This window comes from Electrona antarctica (assembly GCF_951216825.1).
Source record: "Electrona antarctica genome assembly, chromosome: 17".
NCBI classification, from domain to species: domain Eukaryota; kingdom Metazoa; phylum Chordata; class Actinopteri; order Myctophiformes; family Myctophidae; genus Electrona; species Electrona antarctica.
In genome coordinates, this window is record NC_136798.1 from 38,285,666 (window position 1) to 38,302,567 (window position 16,902).

At 42.3% G+C, this 16,902-nt stretch overlaps 1 protein-coding gene across 1 annotated transcript in view; it reads right to left on the minus strand.

Moving 5' to 3' along the window:
• LOC306941102 (clathrin coat assembly protein AP180-like) overlaps window positions 1–16,902 on the minus strand; it is a gene marked incomplete at its 5' end in the record, with an annotated part of 64,512 nt that overhangs the window by 25,839 nt on the left and 21,771 nt on the right. The window contains 6 exons of the mRNA XM_079526408.1: window positions 1,368–1,474; window positions 2,164–2,275; window positions 4,736–4,829; window positions 6,482–6,584; window positions 8,395–8,470; window positions 11,953–12,095. Of these exons, the coding sequence (XP_079382534.1) occupies window positions 1,368–1,474; window positions 2,164–2,275; window positions 4,736–4,829; window positions 6,482–6,584; window positions 8,395–8,470; window positions 11,953–12,095 (635 nt within the window). The remainder of the gene's footprint in view (window positions 1–1,367; window positions 1,475–2,163; window positions 2,276–4,735; window positions 4,830–6,481; window positions 6,585–8,394; window positions 8,471–11,952; window positions 12,096–16,902) is intronic.

Consider the following 16,902-nt stretch of genomic DNA (forward strand, 5'->3'; position numbering starts at 1 on the left):
CTCATCAAAATATATTAAAGTACAACAATACATGGCAATTTGATGTACTCTTCTTTAATATTTCAACCTGAAATCCCACACGAAAACATCAGCAACATTATGAAATGACATGAACGTTTATTTGTCCGGGTGAAAATGAACCGGGTTCAGTGTTCTACGTTTAATATCATTAACCCATTCTGGACGGAACCCGTTTTGGTGTTTTAACTAAGCATTATGTTATACTTTAGCTATTGAAAAATAGCAGATCTACAAGCTCATAGCGCGCCACTCGGTGGCGCGCTATGAGCTTGTAGATCTGCTATTTTTGAAAAATCATGAACATGTGGCACAAATCTTTGAATATATATTCTTTCAGAAGACTTTTTTATTTATTTCGACGTCAGGCCTAAATGGATTAATGACCACTTTTTATATGATTTTATATGATGTTTTAATTTATTTTCTGGATAGCCCCTAATCTGCACTGTGAAATCTTCTGTGTTCATTTAAGTCTGAGAGTGTACAAATGGAACCAAATGGTCCATTTGATTTCATTTGTACACTGAGAGTTCCATTTGTACAAATGGACCCGGAAGGGAACCGTAAGGGACCCGTATGGGGACCATGTGTACACTCTCAGACAATTTACAATTTAGGCATTTAGCAGACGCTCTTAATCCAGAGCGATTTACATTAAGCAAGAACAAAAGCATGGGAATACATCACATATATAAAAAGCATTTATCAAGAAACATGCGTAAGCTAAGAACGTAGCTAGAACATATCTATATAATGACACTGTACATATAAACTACACATATATACTATACTATGCTGTACATATATACTATGAAGTGCTATGACTACATACAATGCAATTATTGTGCTGTCTACATAACATGCTATAAGTCTGTATCAAATGCTATCTAAGTCTAAAAAGTGCTGTCTAAGGGGGTAGGGTAAGTGCTATGGGCTATGGGAGTACCAGACCCCTGAGGGTCCATTTGGTTCATAACCAAATGTCATCTAGCTCAGGGGTTCTCAACGTTTTTGGCCGGGGACCCCCGGAAATGCTTTGGTAATGTCTCGGGACCCCCGCCCCGCCCCCTCCCGACCCCCAATATAAATTGACTGCTACAATAACCTTAATAATAGAGACAATATATCATAAATAAATACTGAAACCAGATATAATCATTAGGAAGGTGTATGCATGTATTATGTGTACCATGTAAACTCTTAATTTTCGATTTTCCATCCATTCAGTTGGGATTTTTTTTTTTTTATAATTTGGGGACCCCCCAAAATAATTTGGCGACCCCCCCGAGGGGTCGCGACCCACGGGTTGAGAACCCCTGATCTAGCTCCCTCAAGTCCCACCTTACCTCAGCCAGCTTCATGAACTCTCCGATCTTGGTGACCCTGGTCAGGAACCTCTTGTAGATCTCCAAGGCCTCCTTGCAGTCTGGTTTCTTCATCTTGAAGTATTTCTCTTTATTAAAACATACAGAGTTTATAATAATGCATCTTTGTGACAAAGGACAAGGACATACAGTACATGATCTAAATTATGATACACAATAAACTGAAATAGATGACAAGATCTAATTTGGCTTGATCACCATGTCTAGGTTCAATCTTTGTGGACCAGTTAGTTATTTAATAACAGATCACTGATCATTCTCGCCAGTGGTGGAAGTAGATTTACTCAAATACTGTACTTAATTTTGAGGTATTTGTGTACTGTACTGGAGTATTTCCAATTTACACAAGGCCTACTTTTACTTTCTACTCCACTATACATCTCAGAATCAAATATTGTACTTTTACTCCACTATAATTATTTGAAAACTTTATAGCTACTAGTTCATTTTTAGATTTTGATTATTGTTACAAAACATACATTAACCACTTCAGGCCTATACATTTTGGTAATTTGAAAATAGCCGATCTACAAGCTCATCTGCTGACTGCTATTTTCAAAAGATTTGAAAACTTGAAATGGGACATTCTGCATAATGAGTATTGTTTTACTTTTGGTACTTTAAGTACCTTAACTTTTCCGGTCTTGTAACAGAGTATGTCTATATTGCAGTATTGATAGGCTACTATTATACAAAATAATACATTGTGAGCACTTTTCCCACCACTATAGTTCTGGCGTCAAACCACCAAACTGACCTAAAAGGTTGATGACGCCGTCGTTGTAGGAAGCGAACAGCTTCACCAGGTCTTTGAAGAGGAGCATGAACGCCGAGTTGATGATCCCATTGTTCAGCTCCTTTGGATGGCACTGGGGGGGAGAGAGAGAGAGAGAGAGAGAGAGAGGGGGGGGGGGGGGTGTTCATGACGTTGTTATCAAGAAACTAGCCCATTTTGACCTGAAAATCTTCTACATCCTCACAGTTTTCTGAAAAAGCTATGTTTCTATGTCAGTGGTTCTTCGATTTTTCAAAAATAGCAGACCTACAAGCTCGTATGAGCTTATAGATCTGCTATTTTTCAATAGCTAAAGCATAACATAATGCTAACACCAAAAGGGGTTCCCGCCCAAAATGGGCTAGTGCAGCACCGGTTCGGAGACTAAAACTATGCCGAAATATGTTTAGCGACTACCTTTTTTCACTGATGAAAACTTCATCAATATTAAATAAAAACTAAGCTATGATGACAAAGACTATAGCCTGGGGTCCACCCATCATAGGCAGCTCCCGGCAGGATCCGCCGGGAGAATCTAGATTCTAGACGCAGCTGCACGACATGAGACTAATTAATTAGAGCGACAGAGAGAGAGAGGAGTGTGTGTGTGTGTGTGTGTGTGTACGTGTGTGCGTCAATTTGACAAAGGTGCAGACGATCAGAAATCAGCAGAAAGTGATCGACGTTCGCGCTATACTCTATGCCGAATTGAAGTGGACTCGGTCCCGGACTTTTTTTTTCTCCCTGGAAATAAAAACGTCTGGATTTCCGAGGCTAAAGACTATATGACTAAATATTATTGACAATTTCGTCAACAAATAAAAAACTAGACTGAAATGTTAGGGAGGGACCAGTGGAGAAGACATCCAGTATAGAACTAAAAGATAAAAGCCATTTTATGTTTGGTTGCACATGTTGTGTTCCATGTTGTGTTCCACTCCGAAAATAGCCGATCAAAAAGATCACAGCTTGTAGATCGGCTATTTTCGGCATGCAGCTAAGCATAAATCAGTAATTACGATGATGTCACAGCCCGCCAAAATACATTTTTGAGGGGCGCTCTAGTCCAGCCCCTCCTATAAACAGCTATAGTGTAGCCTATAGATTCTGTCTTAACACAAACATTAAATGCCATTGACAATGAATGGATAATTTATGTCATATGTGTCTGAGCAAATCGGCAGTCGGTATGTCCGTGGAAACCTTGGCCAATAAGCGACCACCATTCTTGGCGACGTAACTAAGGTATGTTTCAAGGTTGGTATAAGCGGTCAATAATCGATTAGAGGGCCCTCACTTCACACGGCTGTGATTTTTAGTCAACTAAATCAACTGTATATTTAGTTGACTAAAATCTCCATATGTACTAGTCAACTAATACTAAACTAAAACTGAAGCATTTCAGATGACTCAAATATGACGAAAATGTATGGAATTTTATTCAAAAAAAACTTTTACTGTCAAAATGAACACTGTTAAAAAAAAGAAGAAGAAAACTCTGATCCGACTCGTGTGTGCGTGCGTGCGTGCGTGCGTGCGTGCGCGCGTGCGCGCGTGCGTGCGTATTCACATCTTTGCATCGATTTTTCAGGTAGTCGTGCTGATGCCGATGGGTGTCAGCATGACTCAGCTATACGCATGCCAAATATAAAGGCGGGCCGCTGGGCGGCTATCCAGATATCGTTGGTGTCGGACAGAAATCTCTCATCTCCATACACGTTCTCCATACGCCCCGGTGTCATAGTCTCTTGATTAGTTTTCACTTCGTTTTAGTCACATTTTAGTCACCTGGAATGTGTTGGTTTAGTTTTAGTCGACTACGTGTCATGAGATTTTAGTCGACTACATCGACAGGTGATTTAGTCGACTACATTTTATTTTGGCAGGCCTTGATGCTGTCGTAATGACTATTTTCACACTTGCTGAAAATACTAGTCCCTTCCTAACATTTTAGTCTAGTTTTTATTTGTTGACGAAATTGTCAGTATATTTAGTCTTAGTTTTAGTCATCCTAGCTTAGTTTTCATTTAGTTTCCAATAGTTTTTGTCAGTGGAAAAAGGGTAGTCGACGAACATTTTTCGTCTTAGTTTTAGTCGACGAAATCAACACTGATACGCCCTACTTGAGCAACAATACACTACTACAGCGTCACACAAAAGCATCAAAACGCAGATCCACAAGCTCGATCTTTGAGCTGGTTCTGGAAATATGAGGTTTCCACCTGATACAAACACGCGCACACACGCACGCACGCACACTCACTCACTCTAGATATGCAGATAATGCGTATACAATGTTGCATTACAACCCAAACATCAATTTAAAATAAATTCATACTTAATGCAAACAAATGCAACATGAAATTGGAACACGTGTCTTTGTTGGATAGCCGGCCTGCGATACAATACAATACAACACAACACAACACAACACAACACAACACAACACAACACAACACAACACAACACAACACAACACAACACAACACAACACAACACAACACAACACAACACGACACGACACAGTATGAATGATGTCTATATTCGGACTCACGTCAAACTCCAGCAGTGTGTCTATCTGAGTCTGCAGAACGGGCATGCCTTTCAACAGCTTCTCCGTGGTCATCGTCCGCATCACGCCCTCGGCACTGATGGTCAGAGTGACAGCACATTAGGTCAGTGGTTTTCAACCCTTTTCATATCAAGGCCCGTTATTGATTTGGCATGTGAGCCACGGACCACCGTTCCATGAGATGTATAGCCTCGCAGACCCAAAACTAGAGAATATGTTTTGTTATCGTTGGATAAGATTTTGTCCACAATTCCACGCTGTATTGATGTGGTACCACAGGAGAGATAACAGGCAAACGTTGATCAAAATAACAATTCTTCTACATTCTCTCTAAATGTGTAGATTTCTTGTAAATTACGTAATGCAGCCAGATTTTTAACAATACTTTTACTCTTGAGAGCGTAAAATGAGACCAAATGGACCCGGGGTGGGGGTCCATTTGGTTTCATTTTACACTCTTAAGAGTTAATGAAAGGGTCCATTTGGTTACTAACTCTCCATTTAAGTGGGCACCTTTTACCTCCTCAAGGTAACAGGTTGCTCTATTTTGCGCTATTTTCAAACAAATCTTGTTTTTCTTTTCTTTTCTTTTTATATTGTGATAGTATTCATTGCTAGAGTGTTTGTTCAGTCACTGGAGTCTCCATAAGACAATATGTCTCTCCAGCTTTTTTATTAAACAGAAAATGCATTTTCAGAAACCGAAACTGAAACTGGGATAACAATTTGTATCCAATCAGGATAGAAAACACAGTCAGGATACAGATTAAACAAGTGGAATTGTAAGTAATCACACAGAGAAATGAGCAGAGAACATTGGAACTGCAACACTAGTATAAAGATTAAGCTCATAGTTACTCTCTCCTGATTGACTGAAATTGTGTCCCTACACCTGAAAATGTATTTTCATTTTTTTTTTAAAGAGCTGGAGAGACATGGAGACCCCTGTTACTGAACAAACACTCTATAGCAATGATTACTATCAGAATATAGTGATTTAGCCTTTAAACAAAAACAATATCACTTACTCTACCTTTAAACAACATTAGGAAACAAGCCCAAATAATAATAATAATAATAATAATAATAAAACGTTATTTGTATAGCACCTTTCATGACATGAAATGCAGCTCAAAGTGCTTTACAGAGCAATGGATAAAAAAGAAATAATAAAAAGAAAATAGAAAAGCAAGGCATAAACATAAAAAAAAAACAAGAGCAGTAATGCAATACAGTGAGGACATGAATAACAAAAACATGTAAAGATCAATTAAAAGCAAGAGTGTAGAAGTGAGTCTTGAGCTGCGCTTTAAAAATGTCTACAGAGGCTGCCTGTCGAAGGTACAGTGGGAGTTTGTTCCACGCCGTCGGCCCGTAGAAGCAAAACGCTGCTTCCCCGTATTTTTTAGTTGCCATTTTTTTAGGCAAAGCGAGCAGGCCCGCAGTGGAAGACCTTAGGGGGCGGTTTGGGACATATTTAGGCAGGCAGTCATGTAGGTAGAAAGGTGCGAAATAAGCAACTACATTTTACAAACAAGTCCAGAAACCCGCAACCTGCAACTACCAATAATTTACAACAACTTTATACAGAAAAGCAAGCCCAATAAAGTCGCTTAATAATAAGCAAACAAGGCAACACTGGTGTTGTCGCGGGTAGCGGTCATGTTGTGGCCTCCCTCAATATCAGGCCTCTTTGATCAGGCTTCTCGAGACACCGCGGTGACTTACCCTTTCTTGACCTTGGTGAAGTCGAAAGCCATCTGGCGGTAGGCGAAGGCCTTCTCGTTTAGGTAGCGTCCGTACCGTCTGATGAACGTGGACATGTCATAGCCTGAGGAGTGAGGACGAGGAACAGCGCAACGTCACGTAAAACATGTCATAGCCTGAGGACGACCAATAGCACAATGTCACACAAGACATGTCATAAATGTTAAACAGACTTATAGCTTGTTACGTAGACAGCACTAGAATTGCATTTTATGTAGTCATAGCACTTCATAGTAAACATGTATAATATATAATATAGTATAGTTTACATAGATACTCCACTGTTACGTTCTTAGTTTCCGCATGATTCATGATAACTACTTTTTATATTATGTGATGTATGCCATGCTTTTGTTATTGCTTAATGTAAGTCGCTCTGGACTAAGAGCGTCTGCTAAATGCCTAAATTGTAAATTGTAAATTGTCGTAGCCTGAGGACGACCCATTGACCATACGGATATGCAGACCGCATCCATCTTGACAGCAAGGTGCTAACTATGTGCAACTTCCCATTGACAGCCCATTCATCCAAACAGAAAAGTCCTATATCTGACTGTATTAAACAACGTCAAACTCAAAAAAACATTGCAGCTGTACGGAAAGCTTGAATTATGCTCTTTCAACCTGTAAAGTTTTTGTTTCATAAAAATCTACCATATAGGATATAGACATGTTATTTGTCAGAGTTTGGAAGCGCTCGTTATCGGTAAAGCAATGTCCTGCTGCCCTACTGCATTACGGTATGTGCAAATTCAAAACAGGTGGTTCGCATGGGCCATTGAGTGATATTCAACGAGCACTTCCAAACTCCAACACTTGGGAAAAAGTAGGGAATTTCTTGACAGGATGTAGCTCATAACATATCTACGGTGGATTTACAGATACAAATACAGATCATTCTGGGGATCCTTGACACGAAAAAGGTTGAGGATTTAGAAGATTTTTTTTTAGAATCGTCCTCAGGTCTAAATCGGTTTAATTTCATGAAATGCAGCTAAGCGGACAATAAACCTCCTATAGAATGTCATTGTAAAATATCGGTATAGGCTATTTCTTCCATATCTCTGGTCTACATACAGTTGGGTGCCACCGATATTGTCCCTTATCATTTGACCCATTTAGGCCTGACCTCAAAATTTAAAAAAAAATCCTTCTAAATCCTCCAGTTTTCTGAAATAAATATTTTCACGATTTTTCAAAAATAGCAGACCTACAAGCTCGTAGCGCGCCACTCGGTGGCGCGCTATGAGCTTGTAGATCTGCTATTTTTCAATAGCTAAATTATAACATAATGTTTAAAACACCAAAAGGGGTTCCCGCCCCAAAATGGGTTAACTGTCTTTTTGTGCGCAGATCACGCAAACCTCAGCAAAAAGAAAAGGACAATATCGATGGCCTCCAACTGTACATACTGTCGTGCCGTGACGTGCACTGGGCAAACGGCCACGGTGTGATTGCCAGTTCGTCTGGAATGCCACACCCTGAGCGCGGCAGTTTGATTTATGCTTCCAAGCCCAGGGTTTTCGCATATCAACCTGCGACTGCATGCTTAGAAATGCCATCTATCATTTTACACAATGATATACCTGACTACGACTTGTGTTCTTTATGATAATACAATGTACTGCAGCCAGAATAAGGCATGCACAGAGACACAGAGACAGAGACAGAGAGAGAGAGAGAGAGAGAGAGAGAGAGAGAGGTGCAGTTTTCAGGGTCATTTCCTCTGAGTGCCAGATGGCTGTGTGTGTGTGTGTGTGTTTGTGTGCGTGCGTGCGTGCGCGCGCGTCAGTGTGTTATCTGCTCCACACATGCACACAACAGCTGAGTTATATGGGCTGAGGGCTCCTGACTGGCCATGCATTCATTCTCACCGTGAGAGCCGGTTTTGTCGATAAAGTTGCTGAGATTGAACAGGGAGGTCCTGGAGGCCAGATACTGGATGAACCTCTGAAAGAGAGAAACAAAACAACAACCTGTATAAGCCAGGGCTATAACGAACGTTACACAGGTATGGTGTGTGCGATATGAAGTGTGAGATGTGAGGGCCCCCCCACACACACACACACACACACACATGCACACACACACAAACACACACACAATCATTGTTCAGTTGTGGCCCCCGAGCCTAATGTAGTTGAATACTCCTTCTGTAAACTGTACAACCACATTGACATTACACATGAAGGCAAAGCGTTATAGGGGTTATATGGTTAGCTATGTAGCTACAAAATCCTGTTAATGTTAATTAAACATACTGTACATGTACAAACATGGGGGGGGGGGGGGGGGGGGGTAAATAATGTTACAAAACTGTGAAAAATCATTTCTTCTTTTGTTTAAATAGCACAAATACCAACGCTGAAAAGCCCACAACCAATGGTGCATGGGCTCGTAGATCAGCTATATTGTAAGACGCCGTTCCGTTGTGTAAAACAGGATGTTTGTAGAATTGCATACAAATGTATACCCGTTAATAACACTGGAGATTTTTGCAGTGTACTTTAAAGGCTTGTAACAGTATGACCGCTGCTGTCTTGAACGCGACTGTGGCTCAGGAGGTAGAGCAGGTCGTCCAATGATCCATGGGTCGGCGGTTCGAATCCCGGCTCCTCCTGTCTACATGTCAAAGTGTCCTCGGGCAAGACACTGAACCCCAAATTGCTCCTGATGTGCTGGTTGGTACCTTGCATGGCTTCCGCCGCAATCGGTGTATGAATGGGTGAATGTAATGCACAATCTATGTAAAGCGCCTTGGATAAAGGCGCTATATAAATGTACCATTTACCATTCATATCTACTGACCTCTCAGCAAAATGAGGCCACACACAATCCTTTTGCATGAACATTTAATTGTGTCTAGGGACCGATTTTTTTTGACCTAAATTGAACACAATTAACGGCCAACGAAGGGCCCCAGGAGCCCTTGTCTGGGCCTCAAACCCAGTGCCGCGCGGTCCAGTTTCTCCCGAGGGCCCCTGATGGCCAAGGGCCTGATGGCCTCCGGCGCAACGCTTAATTTGGCCCTGGTCCATAATAATATACTGAGTTTACAGGAGCTCTGGTTTACAGCCATGGAAGGCTATACTCGACAGTGGACCGCAATGAATAATCCCCTTTAGACCATGCAGTGTTGAAAACCCACATCATTTAATAGACATGGCCTGGGCCATGGCTCAATGGTCCAGGCACCTTGGCTGGTAATCCAGTCTGGCAGTGTGCCGCGGGTTCGACTCCCGATCCCGACGGCCTTTACTGCATGTCTTCCCCCCCCCCATCTCTCTCCCCATTTCCTGTCAGCCTACTGTCTGTCCCTCCATAAAAAATATAAAATAAAGGCGAAAGCCACAAAAAAAAAAGAAATGTAATAGACATATCTACAAGTTGTCTCTGTGAATGTCTGTTATAATAACCCATTATTATACACACTACTGTCTTATTTCAGCAAGGCAGACAATTAGACTATACTATCACGACCAATCAATGAGTCTGTGTTTTATTCCACCTCACTGGTGCCCTGTGAGATCAGCGGACAGCTTGGTAATAAGACATTAGTGCACTCACCCAAACCAAGCATTTTTGGAAATTGGAACCGACTTGGGACAGTAATTCGGACCGCTGTGTATAAGCCCTAACAAGGATCACAGTATACCCTAACCTTGCCTCCGCTAAATCAATTACAAATGAGCCCATAAAACAAAGACATCAAAAAAGACCCGAGAGAAAGAAAGTGTAATAAATGTGACGAAGAAATTGGTACTTATAAGCACATATTGCGTTTTGTAACTGTACAAAGATGCATGGCTGAGGGAAGTAGGGGTGCTGGGGGGGCTGTAGCACCCCCTCCCCCCAGGCACAGCCCCCCCCCTCGAACAGGAGGGGAAGAAGAAAAAAAAGAATACAATATGCTGTATCACAGTATTGGCACCTTATCCTGGTTAATTGCCTGTGTCAGTTCGTTCATATAACTTGCGTGTGGAGAGGGAAAGTAAAGGCCACGTTTGCGCGTGAAAATGCGCGTGCATGATGCGCGTGCACGCACATTTTTGCGGCGCGCGCTACGCGCGTGCACCCCCTACTAGACGCTCAGCCCCTGCGAGTGTAAAGTACTTCCCGCGGGCCTGCAAAGATGCAAGCCTTTTGGCATGAGGTAAAAGATTGAGTTGGATACTTTCCCTTTGACTGGAATCTTCTGGATATATTTGGGATGTATCACTTCTCCAGTGTGTAGCCTACTGGCAGCTAAGGTGTGCAGCACAAGGAACAGGTCACAATGCTAAATACTAAATAGGCTAAGCTGCACAGCAGCCATGTTGGCCTCTTCCTTACTTCCTTCACAGGTCTTAACAATGATACTAATTAAGGTTGTGTGCATGTATTGTATAACACTCTGCTACACCCATTTAGACCTGAGGACGATTCTACAAATGCCTTCTAAATCGTGACAGTTTTCTGAAAAACCCATGTTGTCAGTGGTTGTTAATATTTCATGTCAATAGACCTCCAAAAATATATGTAATTGCCCGCCGACCCCCATCTGAAAATATGTTGTTCCAGGGATCTTCCAGAAGCAAAGATTTGATTTAAAAACGTTTGCTCTGAAAGAATATATATTCCAACTTTGCGCCACATTTTCACGTTTTTTCAAAAATAGCAGACCTACAAGCTCGTAGCGCTATGAGCTTGTAGATCAAAAGCTAAAGTATAACATAATGCTTAAAACACCAACAGGGGTTCCCGTCCAGGGGGGTCCAGGTTAACCTGACTCCGCCAGATGGGGCAGCAGAGAGTACACTGGGTTCCCCCCTCCTGCTCCCATCTGGGAACTCTCAGGCAGACTTGATGCCCGGCCACAAAACGGCCTGGCCAATCAGCAGCAGCTATCCCGCCTCTAGCTGCTGCTGATTGGCCAGGCCGTTTTGTGGCCAGGTACCAGCAGTTTGAGAACCACGCTATCTACACTAAATGGAGAGCCTTTCATTAATATACGTAATTGGTTAGACCTGTCTAACTATCTATACTATAGAACTGTAGAACTATAGATCTGTCAATCTATCAGGAAAGTAACTGCAAGTGGATACAACTTATATTAAATCCACATATACACTGCCGCTGTCTTTCAGCTTTTCTGTATGTTTTGCATTTGTTGAGGACATTAATGTGTTAATATTCTATGTATGCTCTGTTGAATTGAATTGAATAGATAGCACAATTGAATAGATAGCACCACAACAAAGTTTTTGTTTTTGTTTTTGTGCGTTATCCTTTTAGCCCAAGAGTTTATTAGCACTGTACCTGCTGTACTGTTCACATTTGTTTGATTAGCAAAGTATTCAATCAATCAATCAATCAATCAATCAATCAATCAATCAATCAAAAATAATTCCAAAGCTCAACAACAAAAACATAGTTGTTGTGTGTCCACTCACCTCGTTCCCGTGGACACACATGTGGTGGGTGGTGACGAGCGCCTTGAACACGACCACCCAGCTGGCGTTGGTGGCCCGCTCGAACAGCGTGTCGGCCATCTGAGGGATGTTGACGTTGGTGGCATTGGTGGCCGACACCAGATCTGTAGAACAGAACACACACACACACACACACACACACACACACACACACACACACACACACACACACACACACACACACACACACACACACACACACACACATTGTCATTCACGTGGTAGGCTACCTTTTGAAAGTGCTATTGTCTCTGTCGGGTGGTGGGAACCTCATAATATGTTCAAAACTTTCATTTTCACTTTCAGGATTCTTCAGAAATGGTCAAATATGTGTGGTATAGGAAGTGTCACGCTTTGAGATTTTTTTAAAAAGCCAATGGTTTTTTTTAATAGCCAACAGACATTTTACCCACAGATGCTTATGCTTTTTTTAACCTAATTTTTTATCCCACGATTTTGCAACCTCACTCAGTGTCAATTATCTCATGTAATCCCTGGGCACTACACTTCCTCTGCCAAGGGAGGGCTACGTCCAACTGGGAGTTTCCCAGTTGGATGTATAGCACCCATGCGCTACGGAACACGTTATTCCAACCAGTTTCTTTCCCCTCCATCAAGGCGCCCCGGCTGGCCAGGGGGAGGCAGTTATAGAGACCAGGATTACTACATGTGTGTTGTGAGGGCACCTACCCTATAGGCCAGGGGGGAACATGCAAACTCCACACAGAAAGGCCTTTTTGCCAAAGCCACCCAGGGTATGGGCACTGAGGACACGGAGGAGAGAACACGCCCCCCAGCGTCCCCAGCAGCGGGAATGGAACCCAAGCTTACCCCGTTTTAATGAGTTAATAACAGCAACAGTAAGTTGGGGGTGATCTCTGTTGCACAGTAAAGATCTGTTCAAACAAAGCCATTAAAACAGTTTAAGTGCCAGGGACGTTAAGACGAGCTCGTCCCTACTTTGTCCGCGGTGCCAGAGACGTAAAGACAGATATTGTTTAATGCGCATTAATCCCCACTTGATTAGCACCACGCTAGCATGTTGCAACATTTTTAGCTATCTCCGACCGATTTTCAAGTAAAAACGGCCAAAAATCCCATGTGCACGCCCGTGCACGCGCACAAGCCGGGTGCGCGAGCATTATGGCTCATAATATGCAAAAAATGCGATATTGGGCGCTTGATTACGCCTCAGATTGACTTAGTTATGATAATAACACGGATCCGCATCTTACTACGGACCCTTTGGACCTCAGTAAGATGGCCGACTTTCACATCCGGTTCATGCTGTGTATCAACTAGCGATCTCGTGACCTTTTTCCAAATGCGGCTGGCACTGGCTACGACCCCATCTAGTGGCCACCGGCAGTATGGCACTTTGGTCATATGAGGACATTACAGTTGTGTGTAAATGTCAAAGCTAATTTCCTCCCAGAACTCTTTCCTCCCAGGATTCTACAGTCCATGAGGATGTTGTTGATACACTACACTGGAGACACGCAGTGGCGGAAAAAAGTACTCAATTGTTAAGTAAAAGTACCAATACTGCAATTTATAACTACTTCGTCACAAGTAAAAGTACGGAATTGAAAATGTACTTAAAGTACTAAAAGTAAAAGTATTCATATTGCAGAATGTCCCATTTCACACAAGTGAAAAATGTGTAGAAAATCTATTGAAGCTCTCAATGCGTCACGTTTTGTGAGCTTGTAGATCGGCTCTTTTCAAATGGTCGAAATGTATAGGGTTGAACTTGAAGTGGTTAATGTATGTTTTCTAATCAAAATTAAAATCGCCAAAGTAACTAGTAACTTAAGTTTTCAAATAATTGTAGTGGCGTAAAAGTAAAAAATGTGGCTCCGAGATGTAGTGGAGTAGAAGTAAAAGTACCGGAAATTGGAAATGCTCAAGTAAAGTACAAATACCTCAAAACTGTACTTAAGTACAGTACTTAAGTAAAAGTACTTAATTACTTTCCACCACTGGAGACACGGCAGGCTAGAAGCGCATCAGGGATTCGGCGTGCACGAGCGCCCGCGCATGCACGAGCATGTGCACGAGCATGTGCACACTGAGAGCGAATGCAAAGAAAGAAGGAAAGATTGCGTTGTCGGCCCAGGCGGTGGCGTAACCGTCTGGGCACCCGACTGGTAATCCAGTCGCAGTGTGCCGCGGGTTCGACTCCCGAGCCCGACACGGCCTTTACTGCATGTCTTCCCCCATCTCTCTCCCGTTTCCTGTCAGCCTACTGTCTGTCCCTTCAAAAAAACCAATAAAAGGCGTAAGCCGCAAAAAATATATTAAAAAAAAAAAAAAAGATTGCGTTGTCATGCTTTTTCTGTCTGACTGCCACCAGTATACTACTGAGCCGGCAAGACCTGGATTTGAATCACGGATGACTTTAGAGTCTTTAAAAGCTGCAACTTTCCTCTTCTACCCCGGATTTGAACCCAGGTTTCCTGCGCAATTGCAGATGTGTTTTTTGGATATGTCTAATAGAGAGAGAAATTAATTGAATCTTGACCTTTGGGGTCAAAATTCGATCCTGTGTCATAGGTGAGACATGACATGGCTTTGACACAATCTAAATGTCTTAATAGAAGAGCAGACGGACAAAATACAACCACCCCATTTTGTATAAGTTATATTATTGTATTAACATGCTCTACCATACAGATTGTTTATTAAGTTATATTGTATTAACATACTCTACCATACATATTGTATAAATTATATTGTAGCAACATACAGCACTCTACCATACAGATTGTACAAAATTGCATTTTATTCATTAACACGTTTGACAAAAAAAACTCATGTGTTGCCACTCTCAGTGCATACAGATATGACATAAAGATAACAAATGCATATACGTTGTCATACAGCAAAAAGCAAAAATAGACGATCTGCAAGCTCAATATTTTCTCTATTTCTTTCAAAAGATATAGAGAAAATATTGAGCCTGTTATCAAAGGCAGAAGCATGGCTTGCCACACACAGAGGAGGAGTGTAACAAACATATAGGCTGCTGAGAGCAGCACCTTGGGCCGTTATTGTTGATATCGATCAGCTGCGTGGCCTCGTCTCAAGTACACCTCTAGACATCCACTCTGCTGATGGTGGTGAGCGCACTAAAGAATTACAGCCAGGCAGTCAGTGTTATGTTGGCTGCACGAGAGGACATTAACAGCCATCATTATGGCTGTTAATGTCCATGATGGAGGGGGATGAGAGGGGGATGAGAGGGAGAGAGAGAGAGAGAGAGAGAGAGAGAGAGAGAGAGAGAGAGAGAGAGAGAGAGAGAGAGAGAGGGAAAGGGATAAAATAAGAAAGAGAATGGATAGAAGGGGAGGGAGGGGTGTTGTTGAACTTGAAGGTCTTACTAGCTGAATAAGTGTGGGGGAGGGGGGGTGGGGGTTGGACAGATTATTACAGTCCAAGGGTCCTTTGGGTCCTTGGGAAAAGAAGAGCTCCATTTTTCAAAGACATTGTGATAGCATATTTTCACACATTTCTCTTTTCAAACTAAAACGTTTGGGAGCCCCTGGATTATTACTATAATCATTTATGATGCTGTCCTTACACCGCACGCACGCACGCACGCACGCACGCACGCACGCACGCACGCACGCACGCACGCACGCTCTCTGTTCTCCCCTCCGATTGGCCAGCGATTCGGACCTCTTCCCAAGGCTTCCGTGCGCTTTGCCCCCATCTGATTGGACAGTATACGGTGACGTTCCCAACTCACTGAAACTCTTGTCACACGTTTGCCTACAACAGTGTGGTTTCCTATAGAGATGCATATAGACAACCACGCTATACAGAGATGGGCAACCACGCTCGCAATTCTGCAGGATTGCATCTGTCTATAGTTCTCTATAAAAAAATGTGTGCGCTTGTGGACGTTCTATACTTCTTTCTTTTCAAAATCTTTTTATTGCAATTTCAACAATATAAATCTCAGAGATCATATATATAGGGCAGACATAATGAAAAGACTATGTTGTTGCGCAAAACGCACGCCCCTTCAAGACAAAAGAACAAAACAAACATTTTCTCCCCTTCAAGTCCCAATTTAGTAAAGCCAATAGAGGGTATGCGTGTGACATCATCATCATACCCGGAAGTTATGCGGGAACGCCTACTGAGTGGCAAAAAACGATACTTTCTGGCCTCGACAGCGCATACATCCAAACAGAAAAGTCCTATTTGATTCCATTAAATGACTTTAAACAACATTAAATTCACATCAGGGATGTTCTATATTATACTTCTAACCTTGTACTGCACTTTGGTCAGACTTGGACAGTTGCATATTTGCGGCGCTTTATAAATAAAGTTTGATTTGATTCGATTTGATTTGATGAAAGCATGATGTGAGATAAGAAAATGTCATCCACAGGCGATGCCCTGCCTCTCCTTCCCAGCTCATCTGTCACACTGCAGTCAGATATGTCCAGGCACGCGCACACATAGACATCAACGGGGGCTTGAGCCCCTGCCCTTTTACCCCGTCTGTAAAACACAACTGCCCTTTCCAGACCAACGAATGCAGCATTAAAGGTGAAAGAAATGCAAATGCCACTCCTTTCCATCCATGCCTGCATGCCGGAATTAAGGCAGCATTCAGAAGAATTGCTTTTTGGTCTCCTGAACTTGAACGCAGCATTTTGCGCTGAACTAATTTGTTTCGAAATCTATGTCGTATACTATACACCGCATCTCCAGCATAGATAAAGAGTGCTGGGTTTCGCCCCGAAAATAGCTGATCTACAAGCTCTCAACGCGTCGCAGCGCGGCGCGTTGTGAGCTTGTAGATCTGCTATTTTCGCTATTTTTTCCCCAAAAATAGCCCTGCGTCTCTAACGCTCTCTGCACGCCCCTGGATATGTCTGTACTGTTTCTACT